The following is a 27,754-nucleotide window of genomic DNA, read 5'->3' as shown; positions in this document are numbered from 1 at the left end:
TCATTAATAAAAAAAGTTGGAAATCAACAAACATTATGTTGGCTTTAGCAAGAGGAAACATTCAATGGCTCCTGTAGTAAAAGTGAGTGTAGTGCTCTTGACAGAAACCAGCATACAGAGTCATCTGAAGATGCATGTGGCTATAAGCCAATGCCCTCCTTCTCCCTCCAACCCCCTGAGTCCCACACCAAAGCAAGAAAAAATTAGCTGCTTCTTCCACCCCACCCCAGATTTTCTCCCATAGTTTGACAACCGTAATCCTTGAACAGGGAGAAAAATTGATGCGTTCTCTTCAGTTGATGCCTCCCAACTTCTTCATTCTTGGCTCAAGTTTTATTCATTATTATTAGTCAACAGTTATTAAGAAAAAGATAGTTTCTAAGTGTTTGTTGTTGGTTTGTAACTGAAGTTAATCGGATACCATAGTCTTGTTGTATGTGCTGAAGGGGCAGCTGTCAGTTATTCCTTTTTCTTGAATTCTTGATTGCCATAGCTGGAGCCTTTTTCTATTTCAGTTACTCCTATCAGTCTACGAACTCCAAAGGAAGCTTTAAAACACAACAGAGAAATGGGAGGCATATTAAAAACAGTTTGAGGATTTAGGAAGTTAAATGCAAACACGCAAGTAGAACCAACATGAGTTAACCCAAGGGCCTCAAGACAGTAGTGAGTACAGACCAACAGTGTTCTGTATGCACATGGATTACAGATCAGTTGCCACTGAAAGAGGAGGACAATCCAGATTCAAAAATATAATTAATGTTTCTGTGTTGAATAACCAGACAGGTAGTATGAACACTGAAGTATATCCCTTCCCGTCCTGCTGTTCTTTTCTGGTTGTTGGGGTTTTTTTGTTTGAGCGTGAAGGGTTGGGAGCTTTCTTTGATTTTCAGTTGGTGTTTTGTTTGCTTTGGGTTTTGTTTCATTTGGGGTTTGTTTATTGGTTTTTGGTTGGTTGGGTTTTTTTAATTCACAGACAGGCTGTGCAGTACAAGTATTTTCTCCTTCAGGTACCATAATACTTGCTACTGATTGCTTTAGATATTGCCTAAAATATGAAGGCAAGCCTGCCTGGATCTGAGTGAACTCTAAGTACTCTTCTGTAGGCCCCATTCATATTAATTAATACACAGAACATATTTGAGGTAGTGGATTTTGTTATTGTCACTTTGGGATTAGTATCTTCTCTGCTTTTATTACCTGCTCCAACAAGTCCCAGGAATGCAAGGATAAGGAGAGGTGATCCACTTGCAAAAACTCCAAAGCCAAATGTGAAGAGAGGAGAAAGGAGAACTGTAGCCCAAAAAAGAAAGTTTAGGAGAGTCCATGGTCTCCTAGGAGGTTTAAACTGCTGGCCAGGAAATATGCCTTCTTTATTATACATCTCTTGCAAAGCGTCCTGGGAGAGAGAGAAGATAGAAGCAAACACGTTCATAATGCTTGCACTAAGCAACCCAACACTAGTTAAGTCCAGGACAACACCAAGGGTAGTACCTGTGGTGAGATAACAATCGAGTTCACTGCATCCCCTTCCATCTGCTGTCGTTTATTTGGGCACTTCAGCTGATCAGTGAAGCTATCATATTGGCCCTCTGAAAGCAATCTTGGCCACTATTAGTAACTGAAGCAATGTCAGCCTCTTCACTACTGAACACCTTCATCTCTTCTCTTAATTGTTTAGGAATTTAGGGCAGCATCAGGCCAGAAGCACCTTTGCTGAATGCTTTTTTTATCCTGTTTTTAATTCTAGAAAGGTCAGCACAATTCAGCAAAGCACAGGCAGAAAAATGCTGAAGGAAGGCAAAGCAGAAGCTAACCAGTGATAACCCCAAGACTTCAGCAGAGCAGAGTTCCTGAGATGAACCTGCAGAGAGATGCAATCACGAAACTTATCACTCAGAGGAGCGCAATATCCACAGTCTTCTTTTGGTTTGCAAGAATGTTCTGTAAGGTTTCCAAGCCAAAGTTTCCAAGGATGGCTCAAGTTTGGCTGTTTCTTCTTTTCCCCACTTAAGCTGTTTAAGTCTTCTTATCAAGGGCTGAGAAGCACAAAGCATTTCTTGCCAGTAACACCACCTCTTGAGGACATACTCTCTGAGTGGGAAAGCTGTTTAAGAATTCCACCTAGAGCACAGTGCTACCACCTTACTAAGACCATGGAATCAGCATACAACTGGTTGGAAGAGACCTCAAAGATCATCCAGTCCAAGCCTCAACCCAGCACTGAAGGGTCAACACTAAACCACATCCCCAGTATACAAAATACCCACACATACATGTAATACCTCCCTGCCAACACCAAAGTTGAACACAGGTACAGCCAATATCAGCACAGAATACCAAATCCTCCATCTGGAAATCAAGCAGCTCATTCTGCCCAAGGAATAGCACCAAGTGCATGGCCAGTGCTGCATCTGCTTAACTCTGCATTTACTGTTTAACAAAGTTACCACCCCGGTAACACACATCTTAATGTCTGTTCCCCAAGCCAGGCAATTTCAGAAGGAATTCTTCCATCTAAGAGCCTCTTCAGAAGCTAGTTTGATATACCTGCTAATGAGGGGGGAGATGTGATTGGGAAGTTATTGTGTCCCTGTACTTGGCCCTGGTGAGGCCATAGCTTGAGTACTGTGTTGAATTCTGGGTGCCACAATACAGGAAGGACATTCAGATCCTGGAGCATGTCACAGAGAAGAGCAACGAGGCTGGTGAGGGGTTTGGAGGGCATGAGGCTGAGGGAGTTGGGGTTCTTTAGTCTGGAGAAGAGAAGGCTAAGGGGAGATCTTATTGCTTTCTACAACTACCCAAAAGGAGGTTGTAGTGAGGTTGGTGCTGGTCTCTTCTCCTGAGTAACTAGTGATTAGGATGAGAGGAAATGGGTTTGAGTTGTGCCAGGGAAGGTTTAGATTGGATGTTAGGAAAAACTTCTTTACTGAGGGAGTGGTGAGGCATTGGAACAGGCTACCCAGGGAGGTGCAATCCCTGGAGGTGTTCAAGAAGCTGTAGATGTGGTGCTTCGGGACATAGTTTAGTAGCCATGGTAGTTGGGTTACATTTGGACTTCATCTTAAAGGTCTTTTCCAGCCTTAGTGTTTCTATGATTCTAAGATGATGCTTTTTGTAAGAGAACTACTTCCTCTGAATTAGGCTAAAATGAACAAAATGAAACCCAGAACAATGGGATGCCTACCGACAGACTAAGCATAAGATTGAAAATGCGGCAGCACAATCATAGCAGAAGAAAGCTCTGTTTTCCCACAAAGATAAGCAACACTTATGAATGCTGGGCAACATTAATTAAAATTTTCTCCTCCTCCCCACAGAACTTAAATCAGCAGTCAAGAAATTAACCATCGAGGGTAAAAAAAAAAAAAAAAAAAAAAAAAGACACAAAGCAAAGCTTTGGGCTGTTTGAAGGTCAGCTGCATCAATCCCTTACAGAAGATCCCAGAGATTCTCTGTGCCACACACTGCTGCAGAGGCATTTCCAGGTGGCAGGAGAAAAGTGACAGTGTGAGAAAGATGAAAGCAGAGCAGAATTGCAGCTAAGAGCCAAGACTGGCTGCCCCTGACAGAGAGTGATCACTCTTCTTGAGTGCATAAAAACACCCACAAGGAAAACAGAGCTTTTAGAAATGTATGACAGAGACCCAAGAGATGAAGAATATAAAAAGATCATGGATTGCTATTAGTCTTCCACAATTCAGGCACCTCTCTGAATCCCTTTGTGCTTCCTGGCAATTTGAGACCTACTCACTAGCCAGCCTTCTACAGCCAAGAGGCTCTTCTGTACTGCTTCTTCCAGCAGTTTGAGGGATGGCTGTGTAATTATACATAATACTTCCATCTCTTCTCATTATCCAGAGAAAGAGTGTGCATTACTCAGTGCCTTAATACACTACCCCTGTGAAAGTCCCAAAAGAGAGGAAAGAAAGCAAAGCTGTTTACCTTTTCCTGGTAAAGCTTGTGAAGCCAGTTTGCAGCTTCCTTTTCATCTTGAGGGATATCTTCCAGAGGAAACCGCCTAGTTTAGTACAGAGATTAAAAAGAAAAATGAATATCAGAAAATCCAGGTATTTGACTTCAGCCCTCTACTGTGGAAGATCTTTCATTCAATGAAGGGTATAAGCTACAGATAATATTGTCACTGATGGCAGAGGTCTTAAATGCAAAGAAGAACGAGGACTTAAATTTAACACCCAATTCTCCAGCTAAAACCTCAGATTTCTCAGACAAAATAAATTGTACAAGCTCCTGTGAACTTCAGATCACATTAGCAAACCAAGAATTTCCCATTCAAACACTGTTCTTCCTTCACCAAAACTGCCACCAGGTGATTCCCAATGAGCTCAGACTGAGGCACCCAGAGCCGGGAAAAGACAAGCAAGAGGCAGGCTCCAGGATAATTATTTGTTACATTTTGTTAGTGAAAAGTCCATTTAGGAAGGAATGGAAGGGGTGGTTAAAAAATTTACTTCATATCAGCTCCAAGGAGAACATCTTCTACAGTGACTACACTTCTCTCTGCTTGCTTCTCCAACCCTACAAATTGAGGCATGCTGTTCTGGGTGCATATGAACATTATGCCCAGCTCCAGGCACTGACTTGAGCTCACCAAGAACAGGCACCTCTTAGGAGCCTCATTCTAGTGGTGAAGAACCAACCATTTTCCTGCACTCTTTTATTTTCTGAGACAGGCCACTAACATGCCCACAAACACATCATCTCCTTTCTCATCAGCACACATCTCAGTCTTGGATCAATTCAGACAGAAGCTGTTCAGTTTCTAGAGGGTAGGCACACACCTTACCCTCAGCTGGAATATATGTTGGCAACATTTGGACTGTATTAGGGCCCTCTCACAGTGGGGCAGTAAGTACAGCAGGGTGACCTCTGGGAGGGTTCTAGAAACAGTGATCCCAGGTGCAATTTGTTTTGTGAGTGTTCAACTAGGGAATGTATTTCTGCAGTACCAACTAAAGCTTTCAAGTCTGCAGCAGTAGAAGAAAGAGACTCTAATACACTTCTAATAATTTCTGATCCCATAAATGAATTGAACATGAGATTTTACAGATTTACTTTCATTAGCTCTGTCAGGAGGAGCTGCTCAATTAAGATAAATAATGCTTAGTAAAAGCTCAGTAAAAATTCACTTGCAGAAAGCTCTCTGGTAAAGTTGTCGCTGCATTGCTATCACCACTAGAGGGTACTCACAGCAATAACATTTGGTAATTCAGATGATTATTTTCTCTGGAGCCAGCCTGGAGAAAGGCTGGATCCTCTGCAGAGAGCTAAATAAGCCCTTACACAGGTAGCTGCATACACACATACCAAGAACAAGAGCTTACATGCTTCCTTGCTCTGAGCTGAGCTAAGCCAAGTCGGCTGGTACATTAAGGACATGCTTAATTTCCATCAAAAATAGTTTCTGTAAAAGTAGTTTCCTTATTCTTATAGCTTCCCCTCCAAAACAAAGAAAAAGCTTTGAGCATAGAAAAGCAGCCTGAGAATGTTGATTCAGTCCACAGAGATACATTAAGTCAAAATTATCTGGACACAGTCATTAGTTTCTTGAATAGAGTACAATTAGTAATTTTACCTGGCAGCATCATCCTCAGTAGAATTTTGTGAACCCAAACTTCTGCTAATGATTGCTGAAAACTCCATTTCTCTTCTTTCATCCCAATACCTCACCAACAAATAAATCCAACCTCCATCTCCATTAGCAAGCCATAGGGTACTGAATTGCAGCTGCTCTTCAATGTATAATGTTACAGATATACCTCCATGCAGGTATACCCCAGACCTAGCTAAACGCTACATGCATCTGCCATCAGTAGGGAATTACAGGTGGCAACTGCCTGACCAGATGTTTTGGTAACTGGTTAAGTTGTCTGTTCATTTTCCTCATCAGGAATATGTCTGGCAAGTGTAAATAGTAAAAATTTAACTCCTTGAAAATGAGTGATCCCATCTCTCTCCCCATCACCTTTGCGGTCTTCTTTCCAACTGCAGGCTAGAAAGGAGTGGAAGTTGCAGTATCTGAGAACAGAAGTGAACACGTCCTTCCCTTCCCCATCAGGGCTGCAGCACTCTGCCTCCCCTGGGATAGCATTTCCTCCACAAAACTGCTGCAGCTATACCTTGACACAATGGATAATTGTCGTGTGCAATTCCCTACAAAGTCTTTCATTGTTGAGCACTTTAGCAAGACATGTCTGCCTTTATTTACAGGACAAGGTATAGAGCCATTGCCATGCATCTGCAATACACAGACCCAAAGCCAGAAGGGAAAGGTGTGTGGGGAAGTAGTGAGGTGCTTGTTTGGTTGGGTTTTCTGTATGTTTTTGTTGTTGTTGTTGTTGTTGGCTTTTTTCCTCCCCTATTAAAAACCAAACATCAACCTCATCATCAGAACATAGCAATGTTTCCTAAAGTTTGGGTGAAGTCTCCAGAGAAACAGAAGAGAACTGTCAAAAGAACTGTGGAAAGAACAAGCAGCTTGTTGTCCAAACATAAAAGGGAAAAGAAGAAATTTAACAGGAAAGGTTCAGTAGTTTTTTTGACACCAAGGATGCCTTTAAAGCAGAAGGCAATAAGAAAAAAGCAAGAAAAACATGTGTGTGTGCATGCTGGTGTGTACGTGCTGCATGGAGTTAGGTGTTGGCAGCACTCTCTTGCCTGAAAGAGCAAATGAGGAATGTGTAGAATGTCCCACCTCATTCATATGATGTCTGAATTTCAGCATTATTTAACTTCTAATCTGCTAAAGAAACCATGTGAGAGAAGGTGAGAAACTGGCCCAGTAAGGAGCTTTACACAACTGACCACAAGAGACTACTGAGGTTGGACCAGGAAGAGGGCAGAACACTTGGGTTTCTGTTCCCAGCAAAGGAGGGAAAAAGGTAGACAAGTGTTCTAAGTGCAAAAAGCAGGGAAGCCCTGGAACAACAGCATGGTCACATCCAGGCTTAAAAGGTCTGTCCAGTGCTCTCTGACTTGCTGGGTGATGCCATGGGATCTGACATGAAAACAAACTGAAGCAGGGGGTAAAACAGAGAGGAGGCCTTTGTGGCTTGCAGAGAAACCTGAAGGACAAGAAAAAGGAGATTACAGCAAAGGACATTTCCCTGTAAAATCTGAATACATGCTAACTCGCCAAAGCATGCATCTTAGGGCTCACCTTCATCATTATATGCTCACCTTACGCACATATCTGCTTCATATTTCTTTCCATAAAGAATTCCTAATAAAGATGGGTTCTTGTTTCCTCTGAAATTTAGTGTTACATCATACACTGCTGAAACTGTTGCAAAGAAAGAAAACATGGCTGTTACAGCAGCAATTCTAACAACCATACTGCCAGCATCCTTGCATTTAACAACAGCAGAGCTTTGTGTGAGCCTTGCATGAGTGACGTCAGGTAGCAGTCATTCACTCCTTTGTATTTACACAGTGTGTTTATCTGTATCAGCCACCTGACATTCCCATCTAGGTAGCATGTGTGTTATTAAAACACAAGACAACTTAATCAACTAAGCAACAACAACACATACCAAAGGTTTATTCATTTTTAAGACTGGTATCTGAGACTTATGTGGCAATTTACAAATTAAGGGTTGACTTGCTGAACGCTGATTACTGCCAACTCACTGATTATAATGGATGCAATGAACAATCAAGTACGCTATGCTGTGCTACAGAGACTAAGCAATCCATTATAATTAATGCAAAGAATACACAGTAGCTTGCCAGTACCTGTTCCCCTGAGACACTGGACAGCAGTGGTGAAACCTTTGGTTCTGGGCAACAGGTGGTATTTCAGTTTAGGCAAGCCCTTGGATTCAGCTACCTCCATGCTGATTCGATGCTTGGTCTCTGTAAAACGAGTTCCTTCACAGTACAGGAGAAACTAGTACAAGACAAAAGGACAAAAATATCTTGAGATCAAAAGAAAATCTGTGTAAGATAAACACACATCCATCCATGCATGCACATACATTCCAGTTACCTCATTTGATCATCAAGTATTTAGGCATAAGCACCACCTCACAACTCATTTACAACTATATATAATTTTAACAACACTGGTACCAAATTTAAAGTGACAAAATGTCTAAATGGTTATACCTGAAACATTTACTTAAAAAAAAAAAAAATCCCTGAAGGCTTTGGCTGGCTGGTGATGAACTGATCTACAAATCAGAAAAAGCAAGCCAGATATCAGCACAGAACTCCTTTAGGAAAAAACATTCATCACTTCCTACCTTATTTAAAATTTGTACCGTACAACCAGAATTACTCATCTGAAGACAGACTGCTTTGTCTGAAAGCTCTTCTTGAGTTTTTTTTTTTTTGCCTTTGTATCACTTGTGTTTATAAAAAATGGTGCTTCTGCCTAAAACCTTCACCATGTTAATCTTCTAAAGCACTAATCTGGCTCTGGTATCCTGAGTAACTGTTAAAGAATTAAATCCTCCCATACTGACTTCAAGCAGCGTAAAACATCCGTCTGTCCTTCTCCAGCCTCTGTGTTGCCTCTGCTCCAGCTGAGAGAGAGACAGAGAGAGTAGAAGCAATGCAAAGCCGAGAACAAAGAAAGCCCTTTTGAAGGCCCTAGGGTTAATTACTTTTTATCCTTCACCTCTTCAAAAGGTGGACATCATTCCCATTGCACCAGCAATGGAAACATTGTGGCACTTGAACACACAAACCACTGCATCCCAGGCAAGCAATAGAGGGGAAGGGCAGGCTGCTCCTACTCTCTCACAGCAGTATGATGCAATGCTGCAATTCAAAAGAAGCTTTGTCAAATGCATTGCTATGCATCTGGTATTTGTCAGTACTGTGGTTGCTCACTTTTTCTCTCTAGTGTATCACAGAATCACAGAATGTATCCAGTTGGAAGAGACCTCAAAGATCATCCAAGTCCAACCCTTGACCTAGCACTGAAGGGTCAACACTAAACCACGTCCCTAAGCGCCAGGTCCACATGCTGCTTAAACACCTCCAGGGATGGTGGGCACACATTCCAGTGTTTGATAACCCTCTCTGTGAAGAAATATTTCCTAATATCCAGCCTGAACCTCTCCTGGTACAGTTTGAAACCATTTCCCCTATTGTCACCACAAAAAGTAAGTTAAAGGAACATTAAAACTGCAAAGCCTAACACAAGAGCCTAGCACCTGCCAAAGTACAGTAAAAGACGAGCAGGAACTGGCCCTGCAATCTTTATCTGTCCCTTAAGGGTGTGTTCATTACAGAAACCTGACCAAATGGCAAGGACAGCACAAGGTACGAAGCATACAAACACAATCTCAACCCGTCTGCAATGCAAGTTCTTTCCTCTACAGCAAATGCTCACCCTCTTCTACTCAATGGGGCAGTGATCCTTCTTGACCAAGTACATGAGTGAAACACAGACTGTGCTGAGGTGCATGTAGGAGAAAGACTTCACGAAGGAAGGCTAAGCAGACAGCCTTAATTGTGGCATTTAGAATGCACAAAAATCAGGAAATTGATTTGCTCAAGTCAATTTTAATCATGATTTAAATTATGAAGCAGGAAGTCTTAATTTAAATAATCGATGCTTACTGTCTTGAATTTATATTTTCTAGTTGTTTTCACTAGAGGCCAGCCCTTGGTTCTAAGTTTCAGAATCACTAAAAATATAGATTTACAACCCAAGTACAGTCTGGAGATTTCTATCATTGGTAGATTTTAAAAATATAGTTAATTTTTCAGTTCTAATCAGGAGGCTAAATTAAATGTCATTCATATCCACACACTCCAGCAAGTTTTAAACACAGTCGCCAGATTCTTATGTTTTGTATCTTTATAATGACAGAAAATCACAAATGACACATTCACAGTCAACTAGTTAAGGCTACTATTTCACTCTTCATTTTAATATGCTGTACTGGGCAATATTGAAAAACCACTTAAAATGCACAAAAAGCCTCTTGAAAATGTTTTATAAGCCAAATAACCATACATTACCTGCTCTGCTACAAAAGCAAACCAGTGAATTTATCAAAACATTTGTATTCAAAGCGAAAAGAAGGTTAACAGGTTGATTATAATACTGTGTTGCTGCAGTAAAAAGCTAAACAACGTAATGAACATTGCTGTTTCGCCCCTGAAATGTGGAAATAAAAAGGACAAGCATAACTACAAAAGCAGATGTAAGCCTGCCATATGTTCTCTTAGAAACTTTTTGGGAAACCTGCAATTTCATAGATCAAAGAACTTACTAAGAAGAATTTCCTCTCAAAACTTCCTCTGTGCACTCACCCTCCTCCTTCCCCACTTCACTCACTCCTCCAGAAAAGATTTTTTCTTTTTTTGTTTATGTGTCTTCTTAGCATATCTCAGAAAATATAGGTTAAAGTTTAAATAGCTGGTTTTGCTAAGGATTTACTAGTCAGACATGTGGGTTTTTTAAAGATAAAAGTAAGTTCAGACAAAATTAGCAAGTATTACTCAAGCCTGGTTTATAAATCACCATCCAGCTTCTAATTGTGTGTGCGAGCTTCTGAACTGTTTCCCAGATGATTTCCCTCAACAACAGGAAAACAGAGCATTTTACCAGCAGATCTCAAAAGACTTCCTGAAACAGAGCACAGGTTTTTCTTGACAACACAAGAATAAAGAAGCAAGCAGATTTTCTGATATACGGTGCCACATTAGTACATTTGCCACCATTTCATTTCTAGCAGAAGATACTAGAGGAGGAACTCAACACTTACCCACATATATTCAGGATAATCAGCCAAACGTTTTAGTCCTTCGATAACCGTATCTCTGTCTTCTTCCCATTTCCTTTTGCAGAAAACAATCTCAAGGAAGTACCATGTCCAGCCAATTAGGGGCACATATAGTAGCTCTCTCTTAGCAAGAACTTTGGAACTCTTAAGAAAAACAAAAATCAACAATCCAAAAATGTCCTTTACCAATTTGTACAATGAGACCAAACAAAGACATTCAAGAGGATGAAAAGTTGACAGAGTTATCTAGAAACTTAAATGCAAAGAAACTGTATAAGCATGGGGTTTAAGCAGACCTGTCACCCTGCAGATGAAGGGAAAGCTCCTGGCCCCACGTACCCCTAGCACTCCGAAGCGCTCTGTCATAGTCCAGCCGCACAAGAAGTCGATCTCAAAGTTGTGATTCAAGATGATGATGACGTGCTCTTTCCCAAAGGTGTTCACTGTGGCCTCGTCTGAGAACAAGGTGCACTCCGTGCCTGACCACCATTCCAGCAGCATTACCAACTCTGACAGACATGATGAAGAAGGAGAGAGGAGTTAGGGGTGCCACATTCAGCATTTCATCTCCAGCCTCATTAGGTGCCTAGTCTCTTCTCACTCCCAACAACACTGTCACTTTTCAAACCCGATCCAGCAGAGATTAAATGGGTATATGCCAAGTGACATCACCACCCTGAAGCAGTATCTAGGGCGCTAGATATATGCATTATGGATAATTTTGCAAGTTTTTAACAACGACAATTTGGGCATTATATTATGAATGTGAAATCTGATGACGACTGGATGAAAGACTAAAAACTTTGTGTCTGAAAACACACAGTTGAGCTGCGGATTGCTCCACTAAATGAGTACAGTTTCTCCCAGGTGGAACACAAATTATGCATAGATGCAGCCTAATGCTTTTACTCAACATGAAGCAAACTTTATGGAGGTAAACAGACCAATAAAGGGCTTTTAAAGGGATACAGCACCATAGATCTTCTGCAGTAGACTTTAATATTAGATCACAGGACTATAATTATTCTGCATTATGGTCAGAGTCAGAAGCACGAGAGAATTGAGCTTGTTTACCAAAATACCCAAAGGCAGGAATGGTAAATTGTGTCTTTCTTCTACTGAAAAAGGAAGAATAAGCCCTTTCCCTCTGTTTTCTCCAGCTTCTTAATGTCCCAGCATCTTTTTTACTCCACCCTGAATATTTCCCTTGTCACCCGCTCTTCTCATTTTTCCACTTTTTTTTCCCCTCTTTTTTTTTCCCTTTTTTTTAATCTTAAGAAAAACCCTTCCACTAAAATTCAGCACACACAGAACACAGTTGCTATGTTTAGCCTATTTCTTTAATTTCAGTGTAATGACACAGATGGAAGGCATTGCTTGTGTCATGGGACAACTATAAAAGTATGAGAATAGTTCATTCTCCCAGTAGGAAGATTTGCTTCCATGCAAACCGTAGTCATTGGTATTTTCTCATTTCGATGAGACATGAATGCAATCAAAATCTGGTTGCACAGATACGGCAGTTAAAAACTCCCAACTTTTCCCACATTACTACAACAAACTTGCAGTATAAAAAAACTGGAAGGCATCCCCTTAGATCTCTATGCCAAATTCTGCCAGGTGGTATTCCCACTTTCCATTGGTAGGCGAAACTGAGAAGCACTTTCCTGCACAAGGATTTCTAATCAGTGGGATCACAACAGGGTAACCTATTAATACAGCTAAATAAGAGTGGGTCCAATTTTGCACCATACCAAAGAAAGGGCAAACAGTACTTAGGTGAATGACACTGAAATCCAGTCCTGGTCTGCTGTAGATACATAGCTTCTCTAGCACTATTTTTTTTCATTTGTCTTGTCCACATGACCACTTATCTACCAAGTTATTCCTCTGTATCATTTTTAAGACTTACCCATTTGGGGTATAAAGAAAGTTATGCAACTTGCTGATCAAGAGACTGTAAGCCTGGTCAACTGGAAATACAGCAGAGGATAGACAGAATATTTGTTTATACCAACTAGAGGTTTCTATCAGTGCTTTCCAGATTTGCTTCCTTTGAGAATGATGTGATAAGTTACCTTTCTTGATTGGTTTACCCTGACTTAGTATAAGGAGAAAGAGGACAGCAAGAATGCCCTCAGTGGAGAGCTGTGCTCTTCCAAGCACGTGAAGCAGCATTCTCCACTACAGAGGAATGGAGTAGCAAATAGTAACAGAGAGTAGTACTCTGAGCAATTTTGCCTTTCATTGCTGTCTATGCAGCAAGGAGGAACATCTCCTGCACTTGCTACAGTTGATGCATTTTCTTATAAAAATATGAAATAGAATGGATGTGCTGCTTCTTCAAAATCAGAAAAAAAATTCTGCAGAGGCAAGCGTGAGTTATTTTCTGCAGAGCAATTCGTGCACCATTCACTCTAAAATAGTAGAGGAAGCTTTGCTTAGAGATTTGCCAGAGTTCATACTGAGAGAGGGAGGTTTGATGAGATGGAGAATTCATGTGAGGAAACAGATTGTCCTTTACAAGTGTACTGATAAATGATGTAATTATAACCAGGAGTGGGCTCATTTCCCTTTTTTGGGGTATGTGGGTTACAGTTCTCATTTCCTTTTTTTCTTGGGATATGTAGGTTACAGCTATTTTGTGTGGCACTGATCCTGTCAGCACCACAGCAAGCCCATCCCTCTGAATGAAGGGATGGTAGCACTTTCATGGCTTGAAGTACTTCCTGTGGAGGAGAAATGACACCTTGCTACAACAAACTCTTTCCTGCAGTCAAGGTTCTCACACACCACAGCCAGCAGGTTTATGGTCTTGCAAGATGCTCAGAAGCAAAGCCAACAGGAGGAGCAGTGCACCTCTCATTTAAAATACTGACATTTGAGAGATGATTTTTGCCACCAGGCTAAACCAAACATGCTATGCTCTCCATAGGTGTGAGACACTTGAAAGGAGCTGATACAGGAGAGCTTGAAGTGCACATTACAAAGTTTAAACTGAGACCAGAGCCTTGCAGATGTTTTTTCACTGAATGTCTACCATGGACGCTGGATAGAGTCTATCTCCTTCCCTTTCTGAAGCTGTGTTTTATGTAATTGAGAAGAGATACAGCAAGAATAGAGCCTGGTTTTCAGTAGGACACAGCCAGATGAACAATCACAAGTGTATCTGTCGATCCTCTGCTGGATGGGCACAGCAGCTTCTGTTACAGACAGCTCGCACATGAACACCCTCAGCTTGAAACTAAACAGCTTGGAGTGAGCAAACAAAATGTATCATCTGGAGTAGAACACCAACCTACAGGTTCATTGCCAAAAGGCTTCCACATAACAAAATACATTTCATTATGAATGGCAGCACTTGGAAGTGCTGCATATACACAACTCACTTAATTTGCTATCAATGACAACTGAAGTGCACATTCTGTCGGCTCTTCCATTACAGGCCATCAGCACTCTGCAATCCCACATAAGATTTATGCTGATTTCCACAGTTTCATTCTCAGTAATTTAATTTATAATAGGCTATACACAAGGGATTACCCTAGGTACAACCCAATTATCTACTCAGCTTCTCCAAATCTTTTTTGAACAATAGGTTAGGTTATTTTCAGTGTATACAAGATATAATGGCATTTAAAATGTGATTTTTTTTTCTCCGTGAACAATGCTAACTTGTAAGAAATCAAGGATCTGAACCTACAAACCTTACAGGTACAGCTTGTGTCCTCAGAAAAGCCAAATTATTAGTGCAACATTAGTTTCCAGTATGAATTCAGATTTGAGATTATTCAAAGCACAATAAGAAATTCTTACAAGCAAATAAAAGAAACTACCCCACATATCCCCACTCCTCTCTAAACAAGCCAATTTTGATGCTTCCCTCTATGAGTTCTTCCATTAGAACACCTCTTCTCCTCACAGTTCACCTGCCACTCTCTACTTGATTTTCTTTCTCCCGTGCTTCTTAGACAACATTCTCAACAAGTAAGACAAAAAATTCAGGAAGGACAAAGACAACAAACCTAAAAAGAAACTGAACTAGGTATCTGGAAGACTTTTAGTTGGTAATACTTCACATTGATGATTTAAGAAATGTGAGTGCCTGTCAGTGGACTGCTCAGCTGCAATTTAAGTACTCATTTAGGTGACTCATTTACTCAAAGTGGGAGTTGGATGCTGAGCCCAGCACTAAGGTAAGTGGCCATGCACACTGGGAGGGGATGGAGAATGGAAACAAATTAGATGATTCACTGCTGAAACAGGAGGTGACATTTGGACTAAGGAGTCTCCTAAACATTCATTTCAGAAATCTAATCCCCTGTTAAGCTCTATGAGGATTAAAAAAAGCCATCCACTGAGAGGAAGTTTTGCAAAGGCCTGAAAGAGAAGAGCAAAGCAGCTGCACTCATTGTAAAGCCGTCCCACAGGCAGAAGAAGAAAAGAGTGCTCACCAAAGGAGAAACTGGCATCACAGATTGACACTGCAGGGTGTAAGAGTAGTCTGAAGTTGTTACATACTTCAGCTATAGAGACACCTACACTAGATACTGTAAGACTGACATCTCCCTGCAGACCACACAGTCAACCTGAGCTCCTAATTAAGGGGTCAATATTGTCCATATGCTCAAGAGCTGGAGCATACTCTGAATTCCCCCTTCACTATCACTTAGCACAGGCTCTGATGTTGGATGAAGGTGGTACTAAGACAGAACCAGCAACTCCTATCAGTAAGGATAAGGTTGGGGGTGGAGAGAAGCTTTATTTCCCTCTTATTTGAATAGCAGTGACAATATGTATCAGTCCCTTGACTTTCTGTATGTTTTGCCAATATGTCAGAAAAGATGGCTGCTTTGAACTGTGCTGACAGAGTCTAACTTTTCATTTCTCTCTCATGTTTGTGTGTACATACATGTGTAGATGTATTTTTTCTTTAGTTAACAAAAAGAGAAATGAAAACCATGCCCCTCACCACCCCCAGCCCTCACATCCCCTTTAGGCATACTCACGGCTCCAGAGCGAATAGGCAAGGCGACAGTTTACTCGGCGATAAAACTGCTTGTTTATGGGCCAGAGGACTAGTGTGCATAGTTGAATGAAGTTAATGATCAGTCCACTCACAACAAAGACAAACCCAATGAGGAGGTGAACTATGAACTGGGTCTTCAGAAAGGCAATGAAGCCCATGATAACCACTCAGAAGCGTGTGCAAGGGCCGTCACTCAGAATAACCGTCCTGAAAGAGAAAGAAAAGGCTCAAATGGAGACTGGATTTACAAACCCTGAGGGAAGACAAAGCAAGACCAGTGAAACAGTCCATGCAACTTCAGCAATGGCAGCCCAACACTCTACTCTCCAAGCCTGCCCCATTCAGTTCTTCAAACAATAAACTGCTGATGGTACAAATTACTTTCAAAAATAGGAAGGAAATATTACTCACACTTTACAACCCACTAAGATTATTGTTTGATGAAGATGACTCTCTCATCTCTCTTCAAATGAAGATCACGCAATTGGACTTCATGCTGGAATACACAGCCCTGAGCTCACAGCAAAGCAGTCGAGCCCCAGCTGGTAAACAAGCTGCACTGTGACTGCTGTACCTTCAGGGGTTGCTGCTCCCGGATGACAACGGGAGTCTCAGCCCCCTGCACCAAATAAATGACATGCCAAACCTCTTGAGCCGTGTAAACCAACTGATGCTTTCCTGGCCTGCCCTCTAAGCCACTGCTCCACACACGCTTCTCCCAATAGATCACTTATCAAGGGCTGCCAGGGGCTACAGAGACTTTATTACATGTTTGCTTTGACTAGAAGAGCAGAGAAATTCATCTAGGGAGCAGGCTCTTCATCCTGACATGAATTTTGGGATGAAAGAGCAGGGCTGGTCACACAGAATGTGGCCACACTAAGGCATAGAAATGGAAACTAGGTATTAGCCAAAATCCATGCTGGAGCAAATGTAATAACTTCTCGCTTTGCCAAGACACAGTTCCGTGATCAAATATACCAGCCAGTATGGGGGGGAAAAAAAGGTAAAATTGTAGAAAAACCTTAGGCTATGTACAAACTCAATCCGGAAAGGGCTTTGGTGCAGAATCTTGATTCCACCAAATTAGCTATCGTGCTAACTCTGAGCATGCTGCATATTCATACCAGGTGCAGCAATCAGGGCAACATCCAACCAGCAGAAAGTCACAGTTGCTTAAACAGACAAGACAGATCCAACACAAATCCTGCCAGTACAAAGTTAGCCCAATAAAGTGTATTTACCAAGGCACTAGATTGAGTTTATTCCAAACCCTGCATTATCTGGCACAGGCCTTTTTGACCTGCTGAGTACTAGAAATCCTACAACTAAGCCAGTGAGGCTTACCAAACCACAGCCTTCATATTCTATCCAAAAAAATAAAAGCATGACTCCGATTTTCTGCCACAGTGGAAGCTTGCTGACAGTATTTATGTTTAGCTTTCACAAGTGTTGCAAATGACCAGACCAACCAGTAGATGGTAACAAATACTTTTGACAAGTTAAGCATGCAAAGGTGAAGCAGAAGGTCCCAATTCCTGAAAATGAAATACCTGCCAGATGTGAGGAACCAAACCAGTTTCATTTGCCACCTGCACACAATATGTTGCTATTTATAGAAGTTAATTGCAATTTCACTTGTGAAAGTTTGTTTTCTACCATCTCTTCCACAGATCAGGTACTGCTTTTTAAAGGGACAGCGTTTAGCTTTTACATTATTAGTAAACTACCCATTTCAGAAGCACACTAGAGGAGGGGGGTGGGGGGTGGGGGAAGCCAGTCCTGTGCCTACCACAGAAAGCAAAGTAAGTGAATACGTTGATATTGCTCATGATGAATAATCTACATTCTCCTGATGTCTTCTTGTAAAAATAGAAGAAACATTTCTTCCATTAATAAATTACAGAACAGCTGTTAGGAATCAGAGATTTGTGTTTAAAAAGAAACAAGTGAAGTCTTCCTTCCTCTCCCCTGCCCAAAGGGCTGCACTCCACTAGTGTTCACACCACTGTATGGGAGGTAGCCATGATATTCAGTGTTTGACTCCCTAACACTGCAATAGGCTTGTTTATCTTTTCCACTGGCACTTGATCTTCAAGTCATTGCATTAATTACCACCAAACATTAAAGACCATGTTCTTCACTTCCAAGATCAGAGTCACTCTTGTAACCTGCTTTCTCTCAAAAAACAGTTCAAACAAACCAGGAAATTGTTGTTTCCCTCCCTGCACACCTGCTGCCCCTGTTTATTGAATCCCTACTTGCCTTCTGTGCAGCCAAGCAGCTCTGCTGATGACAGTAGTCATTAGACCTGCACTTACTGCCTTTCAATGCACGGCTTGGCCCCTTCCAGGTAAGAACCCAAAGCACATATAAAGAGAACAATGAAGAATAGAAATGCCAAGTATTGACCTCAAATAAAATGGTTAGGCTCCATTTTCACAGCCTCTGTGCTTTGAGCAAAACTGGGACACACTGGTATGTGTCCCTGACGTTAAAGAGATTGCCACAGTACAGACCCATAAGGACAGATAACCTTTTACCACAGAAAGCCATGGAGAGACATTGCAGGATGTTGCTTCTCCAGCTTCATTACACATGGAAAACTCTTGCTCTGATGTCCTGCCTGGCATGCTGGGCACTGTCTCACTCTGGTGGGACTCCAAAGCTGCGTGGCCTCGTGTGCCTGCACCAGGGCTCACTGCATCCCTGTGAGTTTCTGGACTTCAAGACTTACCAGTATTGCTGCAGGGTAAAGAGAAGAGCTGCCAAAGCACAGCTGGCTCTTATGTGGCACCTTTTGAGGACAGCATTTGCTAAGTTGTTCCATAAACCACAGACGGTGTACTTGTACTTCTTAAAATGAACAGGGAGCAACAAAAAACCCAGGCTGGTCTTGTTACCCGATCCTTCCAGTCTCAGTGCTCAATATAGAACTTGCCAATGTCCCTTCTGCCAATCTATCACCTAATTGTATTTGGTTTTTAAGATAACTAGAAGTTAATCTTAACCCAGGAATTCTTTACTTTTCTGCATTCTTGCTAATGCAAGACAGCCTGGCAATTCAGGGACAGGCCAACAGGCAGGGGGTGGGCAGCAGCCCTTTGTTGAATCCCAGGGTCAGACTGGGGAGAAGATAGAGAAATCACTTGTGGGAAGGAGAAGCAACACTTCTGCATTTGACACATATACTAAGATCAGCTAAGTGACATGTCAGAAATAAACATCTGCCCTAGCTTATGACTGCAAGTCTCAGCATTTGAAATTCTTTCTTTTTTAGAAGTACAGCCACATTATACATACTCAAAAATCTGCTGGTGAAATCTTTTTTTCCTTCTTTCTTTCTTTCTCTCTCTCTTCTTTTTCTAAAACATCTTTAGTTTCACAACACTGACCTTTCACCACAAAACCCTCCATTTCCTCCTGTGCAGCCACACTGAGAACTGTGGGCAACTTTAGTACTCTCCCTTCTTTCACATCCTTGCCAAGTGTCTGCTTTTCAGAGCCATGCTGCAGGACAGCATGAGGGCGAAGCACAGCTCAGACCAAACAGCACACTTCCATTGCCTTTAACCTACCTCCCAGTGTTGTTTCAATTTATCATAAGTCTATGACTTTATCATATGCTCTTCATAGTATTCATCTTTGTCTTCTCTGATGAGAAAGTTCTTAAGTGCTTTACATCCTGCTGGGATCCTTCCCTTTCACATACGCCTCTCAAGTAAAGAGTAAGGAGGCAGATGTCCTGCAGATTGCTCAGGTACAGAGTTGCTCCACATTTGCCTGGATTCTCTGGCATCTATAGATCCTATGTGTCTCACATAGAAGGAATAGTACAACCTTTTCCCTTTATTCATCTTTCTACATTCATGATAGTCCTAGTGATTAAACCACTTCGAGATTTCTGCCTTTCTATTAAATGTTGCTGGAATCACAGAATGCCAGGGGCTAGAAGGGACCACTGAAGATCATCCAGTCCAATTCCCCTGCCAGAGCAGGATCACCTATACCAGATCACACAGGAACACATCCAGGCAGGTTTTAAACATCTCCAGAGGGGAGAACCTCTCTTGACCTATTAACCTTCTGATACACCCCACAAGAGCGCATGGTCAACCTCCCATCCACAGCTACTAAATTCAAAACTCATTAGAAGGGAGAAGGAAAGAGACAGAATGATTGCATCAGCTTCCTTTTATTAAGGAATCAGGTTCAAAAGAACCACAGATTCACAACATGCACTAAGCACATTACAGCCATTTCAAGAAGCATAGTTATTTATGAACTCAAAATTAAAAATTTAGCCATTCATCATCCTAGAATATAGTATTTCCAGTTTGAAATCCAGATTTTAATTAATTTAATGCTGTTATGTGTGTACAGTTTCTCTGAAGTTCATGAGATTTGCATGAATATGAGCATGAAATTAGAAAATGGTTCACTGATGCTAATATTCCAACCCAGTGAGGATTGATGTATTTGACAACAACAAATCCTGCAGCAGCCTGTACTTGTATCTCCAGCCTTTTGCCTTCAGTTTTTCTGAACATGCTGTTGTCATTTTCCAGTGGCTTCTGCTCTACCACACCAAATTTATCTTCACTGATGAAAACCATTACAGAAATCTTCTGCTCCAACTGTGTTGCCCCTACCCTGAATTCTAGTATTTTTACCTACCCCATAACATTTTTCCTAGTTGAGGAATTGAGTGGAATCCTTACAATACTGAAATTCTACCTTTTTACTGTCGTATTTTAAAACACTGCATTTTTCAGATTGAGCTTTGTAAGCCTCCCTGCAGTCTGAATAATTTGGCAAGCCCTGTTTACGAAGGAAGGCTAATACCATTGCAAGCCAGAAGCAGTACAAAAAGGCATTTTTGTTGGCCAGGTCTCATCAAGTTTCCTCACTGTTTTTCAGAATTCTACAAACAGTGCTCATCAAAAACACACAAGAAAAACGTAAAATTTCTTTTTTTGTGTGTGTGTGTTTTGTTTGTTTTATTTTAAGCGAGACCTATCTGTTCCATGAGCTGCTTTATGTGTACAATGAGAAGACAGGTACAAACAGCAATAACCAGGAGCTCTTCTTTCAGTACACTTTCTACCCTTCACATTTCTCTAAGGACCACACTCAGGCTACTTGTTTTTATAAAAGCATCTATGAAAATTACCAGCATAAACATCTTTTCCCTCACCTCTCCTTATGGGATCAGAAAACTCACGAATACTAGCCACCTACCCGAGAGCCAAGGCAGATGTGAGGCAAAGCTTTCAGTATCACAGTCTGTACCTTTTTGGTTAATAAAAGTACAGGTCCCAGTCTGGTCATTCTAACATCCCTCAGAAGCACTACATTGCTATAGGGGCAGTCAACTGTTCTCCTGGACATTTCTTTGACAGACCACACATAAAATAATACATTGATCATCTAGAGCTACATTCAATGCTTAGAAGTAATGACCTCAGTTACCTCTAAGAGGTAACTGTTTCTTGCAGAACATAAAATACCTTTATAACTAAAAGACAACAGTCCAGTGGCCATGCAGCTTTAAAAAAACATAATTATTATTCATAGCAAACTGTAGAATCACAGAATTTTTTCGGTTGGAAAAAACCTTTAGGATCGAGTCCAACCATCAACCTAAGACCACGTCCATGCCCTTCTGGAACATCTCCAGGGATGATGACTCCGACTCCACCACCTCCCTGGGCAGCCTGTTCCAATGCTTGACTACTTTTTCAGAAAAGAAATTTTACTTACTATCTAACCTAAACCTCCATTGGCACAATTTCAGGCCATTTCCTCTCATCCTATGGCTAGTCACTTGGGAGAAGAGATTGACCCCCGCCTCACTACAATTTTCTTTCAGGTGGTTATAGAGAGAAATGAGGTCTTTAATTTAATCTTTAAAGTTCCTGGGCTACTTTCTCATTTTATCAGGCATATTCAGAGAGAACCCTGGTCCCACTGAATTAAATGGTAAAATTAACATCAAGATGGAAGTCAGAGTTTCATCCTTCCCCCCCTCCCATCCCTTGATTCCCTTTACAGACACAGAAAACAGGGCTCTTTCTTAAAACAAAACCATTACAAAAGATGTTACTGTGCAGGCTTATCTCAGATACAGGAAAATATTCAGGAAGAAAGTAGGTAACTGATGGTCTTCTGCTTCCTGTATTTTACCACATTTCTTTCAGGCATGAGAAATCTGGGAGCCTGACCCACACAATGCAGAAGCCACACAAAACCAGCAGACAGAGCATTTGCCCAGGGCTTTGCCCCAGACTTCAAAAAAGCAACATGAGGCTCTGGGGCTCACTGTGCCATGGCACCACCACTGAAAGCAGTGTGTACCCAACTCAAACTTATTTTAGAAGCACACTGTTAGAAGAACCACTGGCAACCATGGCTAAGTAGGCAAGAAAACATAGCTTAAATCGAGAGCGGTGAGTCAGTGCAGCTAATAAGCAAATAAAAGGAAATGAAGTATAACAACAGTTTTGGTAAGCATTTGAACAGTCTGTACTAGGGATTCTCCAGATATGCTGTAAAAAGAAGACAACTATTCAATCACATCCTACACAGCATTATAAACCGTCTGCTACAGACCTAGCCTTTTAAACAAGGAAGATCATCTTAGTTTTTCACACAATATAGGTCTACAAACTGATTTCCCTGCACATCCCTCAGTGAAATGCAAGGCTGATTCAGGGTTCATTAAGAAACATGCTTGACACGATTTAAAAAAATTTAGTGAGTAGAAGAACACCTTAAGCCAAACTTAGGGCACCAAGATGCAATGTGACCTTAAAAAGGGAAAAAAAAAAAAAAAAAAAAAAGTACTGAGTTACCATTACAAAAGCGGGTGAGAACTTACTCCTTGAAATTTTGTCACTCTTGACTTTGAAACAACACCACAGTTAGTCTCGAGAAAAGGTCAAGAGTAGAAGATTGTCATCACTATCTCTCTGAAATATATTCATAATTTTGGTCTTGATCCGAAGTCTGTTAAATCATAGAAACTTCGACTGGTGTCAATAGGTTTGGCTCAGTATCTATAGAGATTTTTTTATGAGATTAATCTATTTTTATCAAATAGAAGGCCTTTTACTTGACTCATCATCTTCAAGGTCAAAAGAAAAAAAGGGCAACCCCCCTCCCAAACAGCTGTGCACATTACTCTGACATTGATCATAATTTCATACAGAATGAGCAGTTATTTAATCTTCTTCTGTCATAGGTAAAGTCCAGGCACAATATAAGAGTCACTCAGAACAATGACAACCACATGAGGAGCACACAACCTCAAAAGAAACACTATATTCCACATTCATGCCTTCTCCACTCTTTAAATCTTTCACTTTATTATTAAAGGACTGGAAGTTTACCAATTAAATGTTAGGGGAGAGTAGGTTACAAAATAAAATGCATACATGAAGAGTTTCCACATACTAGTGAACTCCACTGAGGAGTGACCACTGAAGTCATCCCTTCACCCTACATGTGCTGTGTTAAAGCACGACCCCACTGTTGGGAGCTCTTTATGGGCTTAGAGCATCTCCTATCATGGCAACACCCTCCCACCCTATGGGGAACACCTATAAGAGGTCCACAACCTACTGGGACTTCAGCCATAGTGCTCCTTCCTACTTTTAAAATGTGGAGCAGCTTCCTATGGGTTGCTCTAGAAAAAAAAAAATCAAGATGATCAGTTGCTTAATTTGTATTTTGTTGATAGAGTGCCACAGACATAAATATAGCAAAGAAAAACATTTTAACAACTCTATGTAACCAGATGGGAATAAAACAGCTCTTGATATGTAGCTATCACTGCACTTGAGGGGCAGTTTTCCCTCTTCCCTGCCCTAAATGAAGTGTTATTGACACAGTGAAGCCTCCTTGCCAGCTGCAGAGAACACTGTGCTTCTGCCTCTGCTAGAGATGAAATTACATTTTTCTAACTTGTTGCTATAATATTACATGCAGTATTAAAATGGCTGTTTTCCAAATTTAATTTTGACCATTTCTTTTTATTCTACTTGGCACATATGGAAAAAAAAAAAAAAAAAAAGAACGAGTGTGCATAAATTCAATTTCTCCTCCACATACACATTCGGTTACCTCAGCCTCTACTTAAATAACCAAAATGAATCCTGACTTCCTTGGAAATCTGCTGGCTGCAAGGCAACCAACACAAGGAAGCACAACTGCTTGAGAAACCTTGTGAACACCTCTTTAATGACAAAGAAAACGGTATTTTCATAAGGATTTTGTGTTCCTAACAGGGAAACTTGAGAGATTCTGTAGCACATTCACTGGGTAAAACCTGCCCAGGCAACTTCAGTGTCACAGATGAATGTCACTGAGCTACGCTGACAAAATATTTTCCTGTCAAACAGGCTCACCATACTTGCAAGAAACTGAAGGATTCTCTATTGAGCTTTCCAGTGAAGGAGTCCCACTATAAAACTTAGGTATGCACGCATAGTAACTTATATAATTTCAGGAAGACAAACATTGCCTTCTGGTACAGTAAACTTAGGATAATTTCTAATTCTAGTATGTCATTTACGACTGCTTGTAGGTGTTTCCATGCTGTTTCTCCCCTATACACACACAGGCCATTTGCCATCGTTCGGTCTGTAGTCTGGCACTTTTGCTTCTGCATAAACAACACAAACTTAGTTCTTCCTAAAGCTATAATTACAAAACCTTAATTGCATACTGAATTTAAATTAGGAAATAATTCACAAGTTTGCTCATTTCTCATAGATACAGGTGGGTGTTGTAGGTTAAGTGAAACCAAGAGTCAACTGGTATAACCACAAAGAAAAGCCTTCTAGAGGTTAGAGTCCCAAGGGGACTGGCAGCTCATCCCAGGATATTGTAATCTGTTATTCTGTTCCATTTTCCTGTATTTCTCTATTTAAGGGAGTGTGCAGCCAAATAGCTCTCTCTCTGCTCCCCAGTTGGGATGCACATGCTGTTACCTCATGGTTTGTGGGGGAGAGGTTTTTGTCTTGTCCTTGGCTGGCAGGGAATTTCCAGCTATGCCACAGAGCCTGTTGACGCCTGCGGTAGATCTAAGTTTAGGGTGGGGGGCAGTTGGGCTGCTGAGGCTGAGTGGGGTGGAGGTTTCTGGAAGGCTTTGGCCTGGTAGGTCCATGTGTATTCCTCTTACATGAATGCCTTCTGTATATATATTTGCAAACAGAATTTCCATTTAAACTTCCAATCCAGTGTGGAGCATTTTTATTTTCTACTCCCTGGAAAGGGGTAAAATATCTTCTCTGTCCTTTTGCCCTGGGCAGCTCATGGCTCAAAGCTAGGACAGTGTATTTTGTGGGTACATGCACACTTACAGAAGCTTCAGGGAGCACTTGTAGAACTCAGCCTTAATAACCTTGTCTTAAACTTAACTGTTTACAAAGATTTACTCAACAACAAAGATTTGAGTTTGAGTTTTCCTTCCACCTGCTTGCTATCAAAATAAAAACAAACGATCCCACCTTCTTCTACATGGCACAGAAGTAGACTAATCTTGAAAAGCAAAGGCAAGGAGACACACACTATTCCTGGTTTCATCTTTAATGCAAATGGGAAAATTCAACAGGTAGGGTGAAAAAATAAAGAGTTTTTCACTTCTGGTCTCCTGAACCAAAATGAAATTGCACCTGAGTAAGCCTTACTGCAGAGGAGCCAAGCTAAAGTGTAAGTTAACATGGACACTTCATTGCACGAGTTTTCCTGTTAAAAAGGTAACCCAAGAGCTCAAGGAAGCTCCCACACCTCTCTCTAGTGCTGACTGCTCTTCCTGGGGGCTGTACACCTTTCTTTGCAGACCATAGAAGTCAACCTCCCTGCTGCAGCCACGCACAGAGATGTGAGCTCTTGACCCAGGATGAGGGGGAGCCATGCTCCCAACAGCTTGTTGGACACAGCAGGAATAGACCTGGCTCTCACATGGAAATGGAAAAGATAAGCAATCCTGCAATTCAAAATAAAAAGGGATAAAACCAGGGGAAGATAACCAGCCCACAGCAAGACATTTTATGGTGAAACACACAAGCTAGAACACTGTCATCTTCCGTATAATTTAAGAAATAAATAGGAACAATTATCCAGTTTTGCAAATTCCTTGTGGCTCCAGACAGACAGTTAAGCATGACTCACCCAGAAATGGCTGTCAAACACATTCTGCCAGTCTTGCTCCTTCTCTCGGGAGCTTTTAAACCTCCCCAGCCTGGCCTTTTTCCCTTGGGGACAGCTATTCTCCCCTCTTTACCACTTTATATAGTGATCCAATGGCAAAATAGGATGCTAATCCTTGCTAGTCCCCCATTCCTTTCCTCATGTTATACCCTCCTCTTTTTGTCACGCACATCAGTGGATTCCTGGGCCTGTGCAAGATTCCTACTGCGTGCCACTGCAGATTTATGCCATTTAACCACTGCACAGAGCACTACAGGCATCATCTGCCTGTACATCAACACCAAACTCTGAAAAATGCTGTCATGTTTTCAGCTTACACAGGTTTCAGGAGTAAAAGGAGAAAAAGGAGCCTGTAACAAGCTCTTAAACAACCTGGCACATTCCAACAGGTCTGATAGGTCCACTCCACTTCTCTAAAGAAGAGCCAAACATTCTCTGTCCTGCTTAACTGCTCTCTGCAGTTTCACTCTGAGTGCAACAGCAGGGTGCTCTGCCCAGTTTCAAGTCTGGCAGACAACAGGCAATACTGGAATGCAATACCTGCCAAGCAGTACCAGGATGCTCTTTGTGCTAAATGCTCTCTTTTATTCTTCCCAGCCAGGTTCAGTGGCATCCAAGAAAGGACCTCAGTGGAACCTTCAGTAAATATTGTGCATCTCTTTACCCCTATATGCAAGGGAAAGAGATCCCTGTGAGAGCTAATGGCTCAACAGGAGCTCACACATACACATCGCTTCACCACTGCACTTGCAGCGAACAAAACTGCCACCAAGCACAAGCCATCTAAGAAGTTTTGAATGCTCATTACAAAAAAAAAAAAAAACAAAAACAAAACTCCACCAAAAAAACAAACCAAAACAACAGCCAACAAGCCTGACCTGTTGAAGAGCAGTGAAGGGGAAAGGGACCTGAGGGTCCTGGTGGATGGGAGGCTGACCATGAACCAGCAATGTGCTCTTGTGGCCAAGAAGGCAAATGCCTTACTGGGGCTGTGGTTAGTAGGTTGAGAGAGGCTCTCCTCCCCCACTACTCCACCCTGGTGAGGCCACATCTGGAATATTGTGTCCAGTTGTGGGGCCCTCAGTCCAAGAAGGACAGGGAACTGCTTGAAAGAGTCCAGTGCAGAGCCACAGAGATGATTAAGGGAGTGGAACAACTTCCTTATGAGGAGAGACTGAGGGAGCTGGGGCTCTTCAGCTTGGAGATGAGGAGACTAAGGGGTGATCTTATTAATGTTTATAAATATGTAAAAGGTAAGTGCCAAGAGGATGTAGTCAGGCTCTTCTTGGTGATGCCCAATGACAGGACAAGGGGCAGTGGGTGAATAGGAAGTTCCATGGAATGTCCAATTTCCAGGCCAGCAGTTGTAGGGCTGATCGAATTTAATTTTAAACCAGTAGTTATGCTAGTAGTTATGAGGAAAAGATTTTTCACTGTGAGGGTGATGGAACACTGCAACAGGCTGCCCAGTGTTGTGGAGGTTGTGGGATCTCCCTCTCTGGAGATATTCAAAACCTGCCTGGATGTGTTCCTGTGTGATCTGGTATAGGTGATCCTGCTCTGGCAGAGGGGCTGGACTAGAGGATCTTTTGAGGTCCCTTCCAGCCCCTGACATTCTGTGAAGCCTGCAATAATGGCAGTATCTGCATGCTCCTGACTTGCTCCAAATTTACACTGCAGGCATGGGCAATCTTTTCCTCAATGATAACAGACAGCTCTAGGATGCTGTAGATGCAGAGCACAT

At 41.6% G+C, this 27,754-nt stretch overlaps 1 protein-coding gene across 1 annotated transcript; it reads right to left on the bottom strand.

The window, feature by feature from the left end:
* Window positions 1–438: 438 nt before the first annotated feature.
* AGPAT3 (1-acylglycerol-3-phosphate O-acyltransferase 3) lies at window positions 439–15,953 on the bottom strand. Its single transcript, XM_054383760.1, has 8 exons — window positions 15,776–15,953; window positions 11,106–11,275; window positions 10,749–10,910; window positions 7,759–7,912; window positions 7,204–7,306; window positions 3,949–4,024; window positions 1,201–1,399; window positions 439–548 (listed from the first exon to the last, which is right to left on the bottom strand). Exons 1-8 carry the CDS (start codon window positions 15,951–15,953, stop codon window positions 460–462), a joined length of 1,131 nt encoding a protein of 376 aa, XP_054239735.1. The 3' UTR covers window positions 439–459.
* Between the last annotated feature and the right edge of the window lie 11,801 nt (window positions 15,954–27,754).

Source organism: Indicator indicator, chromosome 1 (genome assembly GCF_027791375.1).
Source record: "Indicator indicator isolate 239-I01 chromosome 1, UM_Iind_1.1, whole genome shotgun sequence".
Classification (NCBI taxonomy): domain Eukaryota; kingdom Metazoa; phylum Chordata; class Aves; order Piciformes; family Indicatoridae; genus Indicator; species Indicator indicator.
Note: the sequence above shows the minus strand (reverse complement) of the source record. Positions and strands in the feature narration are given on the sequence as shown.

Coding starts and splice junctions, on each gene's coding strand:
- AGPAT3 (XM_054383760.1), bottom strand. CDS start 15,953: ATGGGCTTCATTGCCTTTCTGAAGACCCAGTTCATAGTTCACCTCCTC. Junction 10,911..11,105: donor AGCGCTTCGGAGTGCTAGGG/GTACGTGGGGCC, acceptor GTTTTTCTTAAG/AGTTCCAAAGTTCTTGCTAA. Junction 7,307..7,758: donor CCAGTGTCTCAGGGGAACAG/GTACTGGCAAGC, acceptor TCTTTGCAACAG/TTTCAGCAGTGTATGATGTA.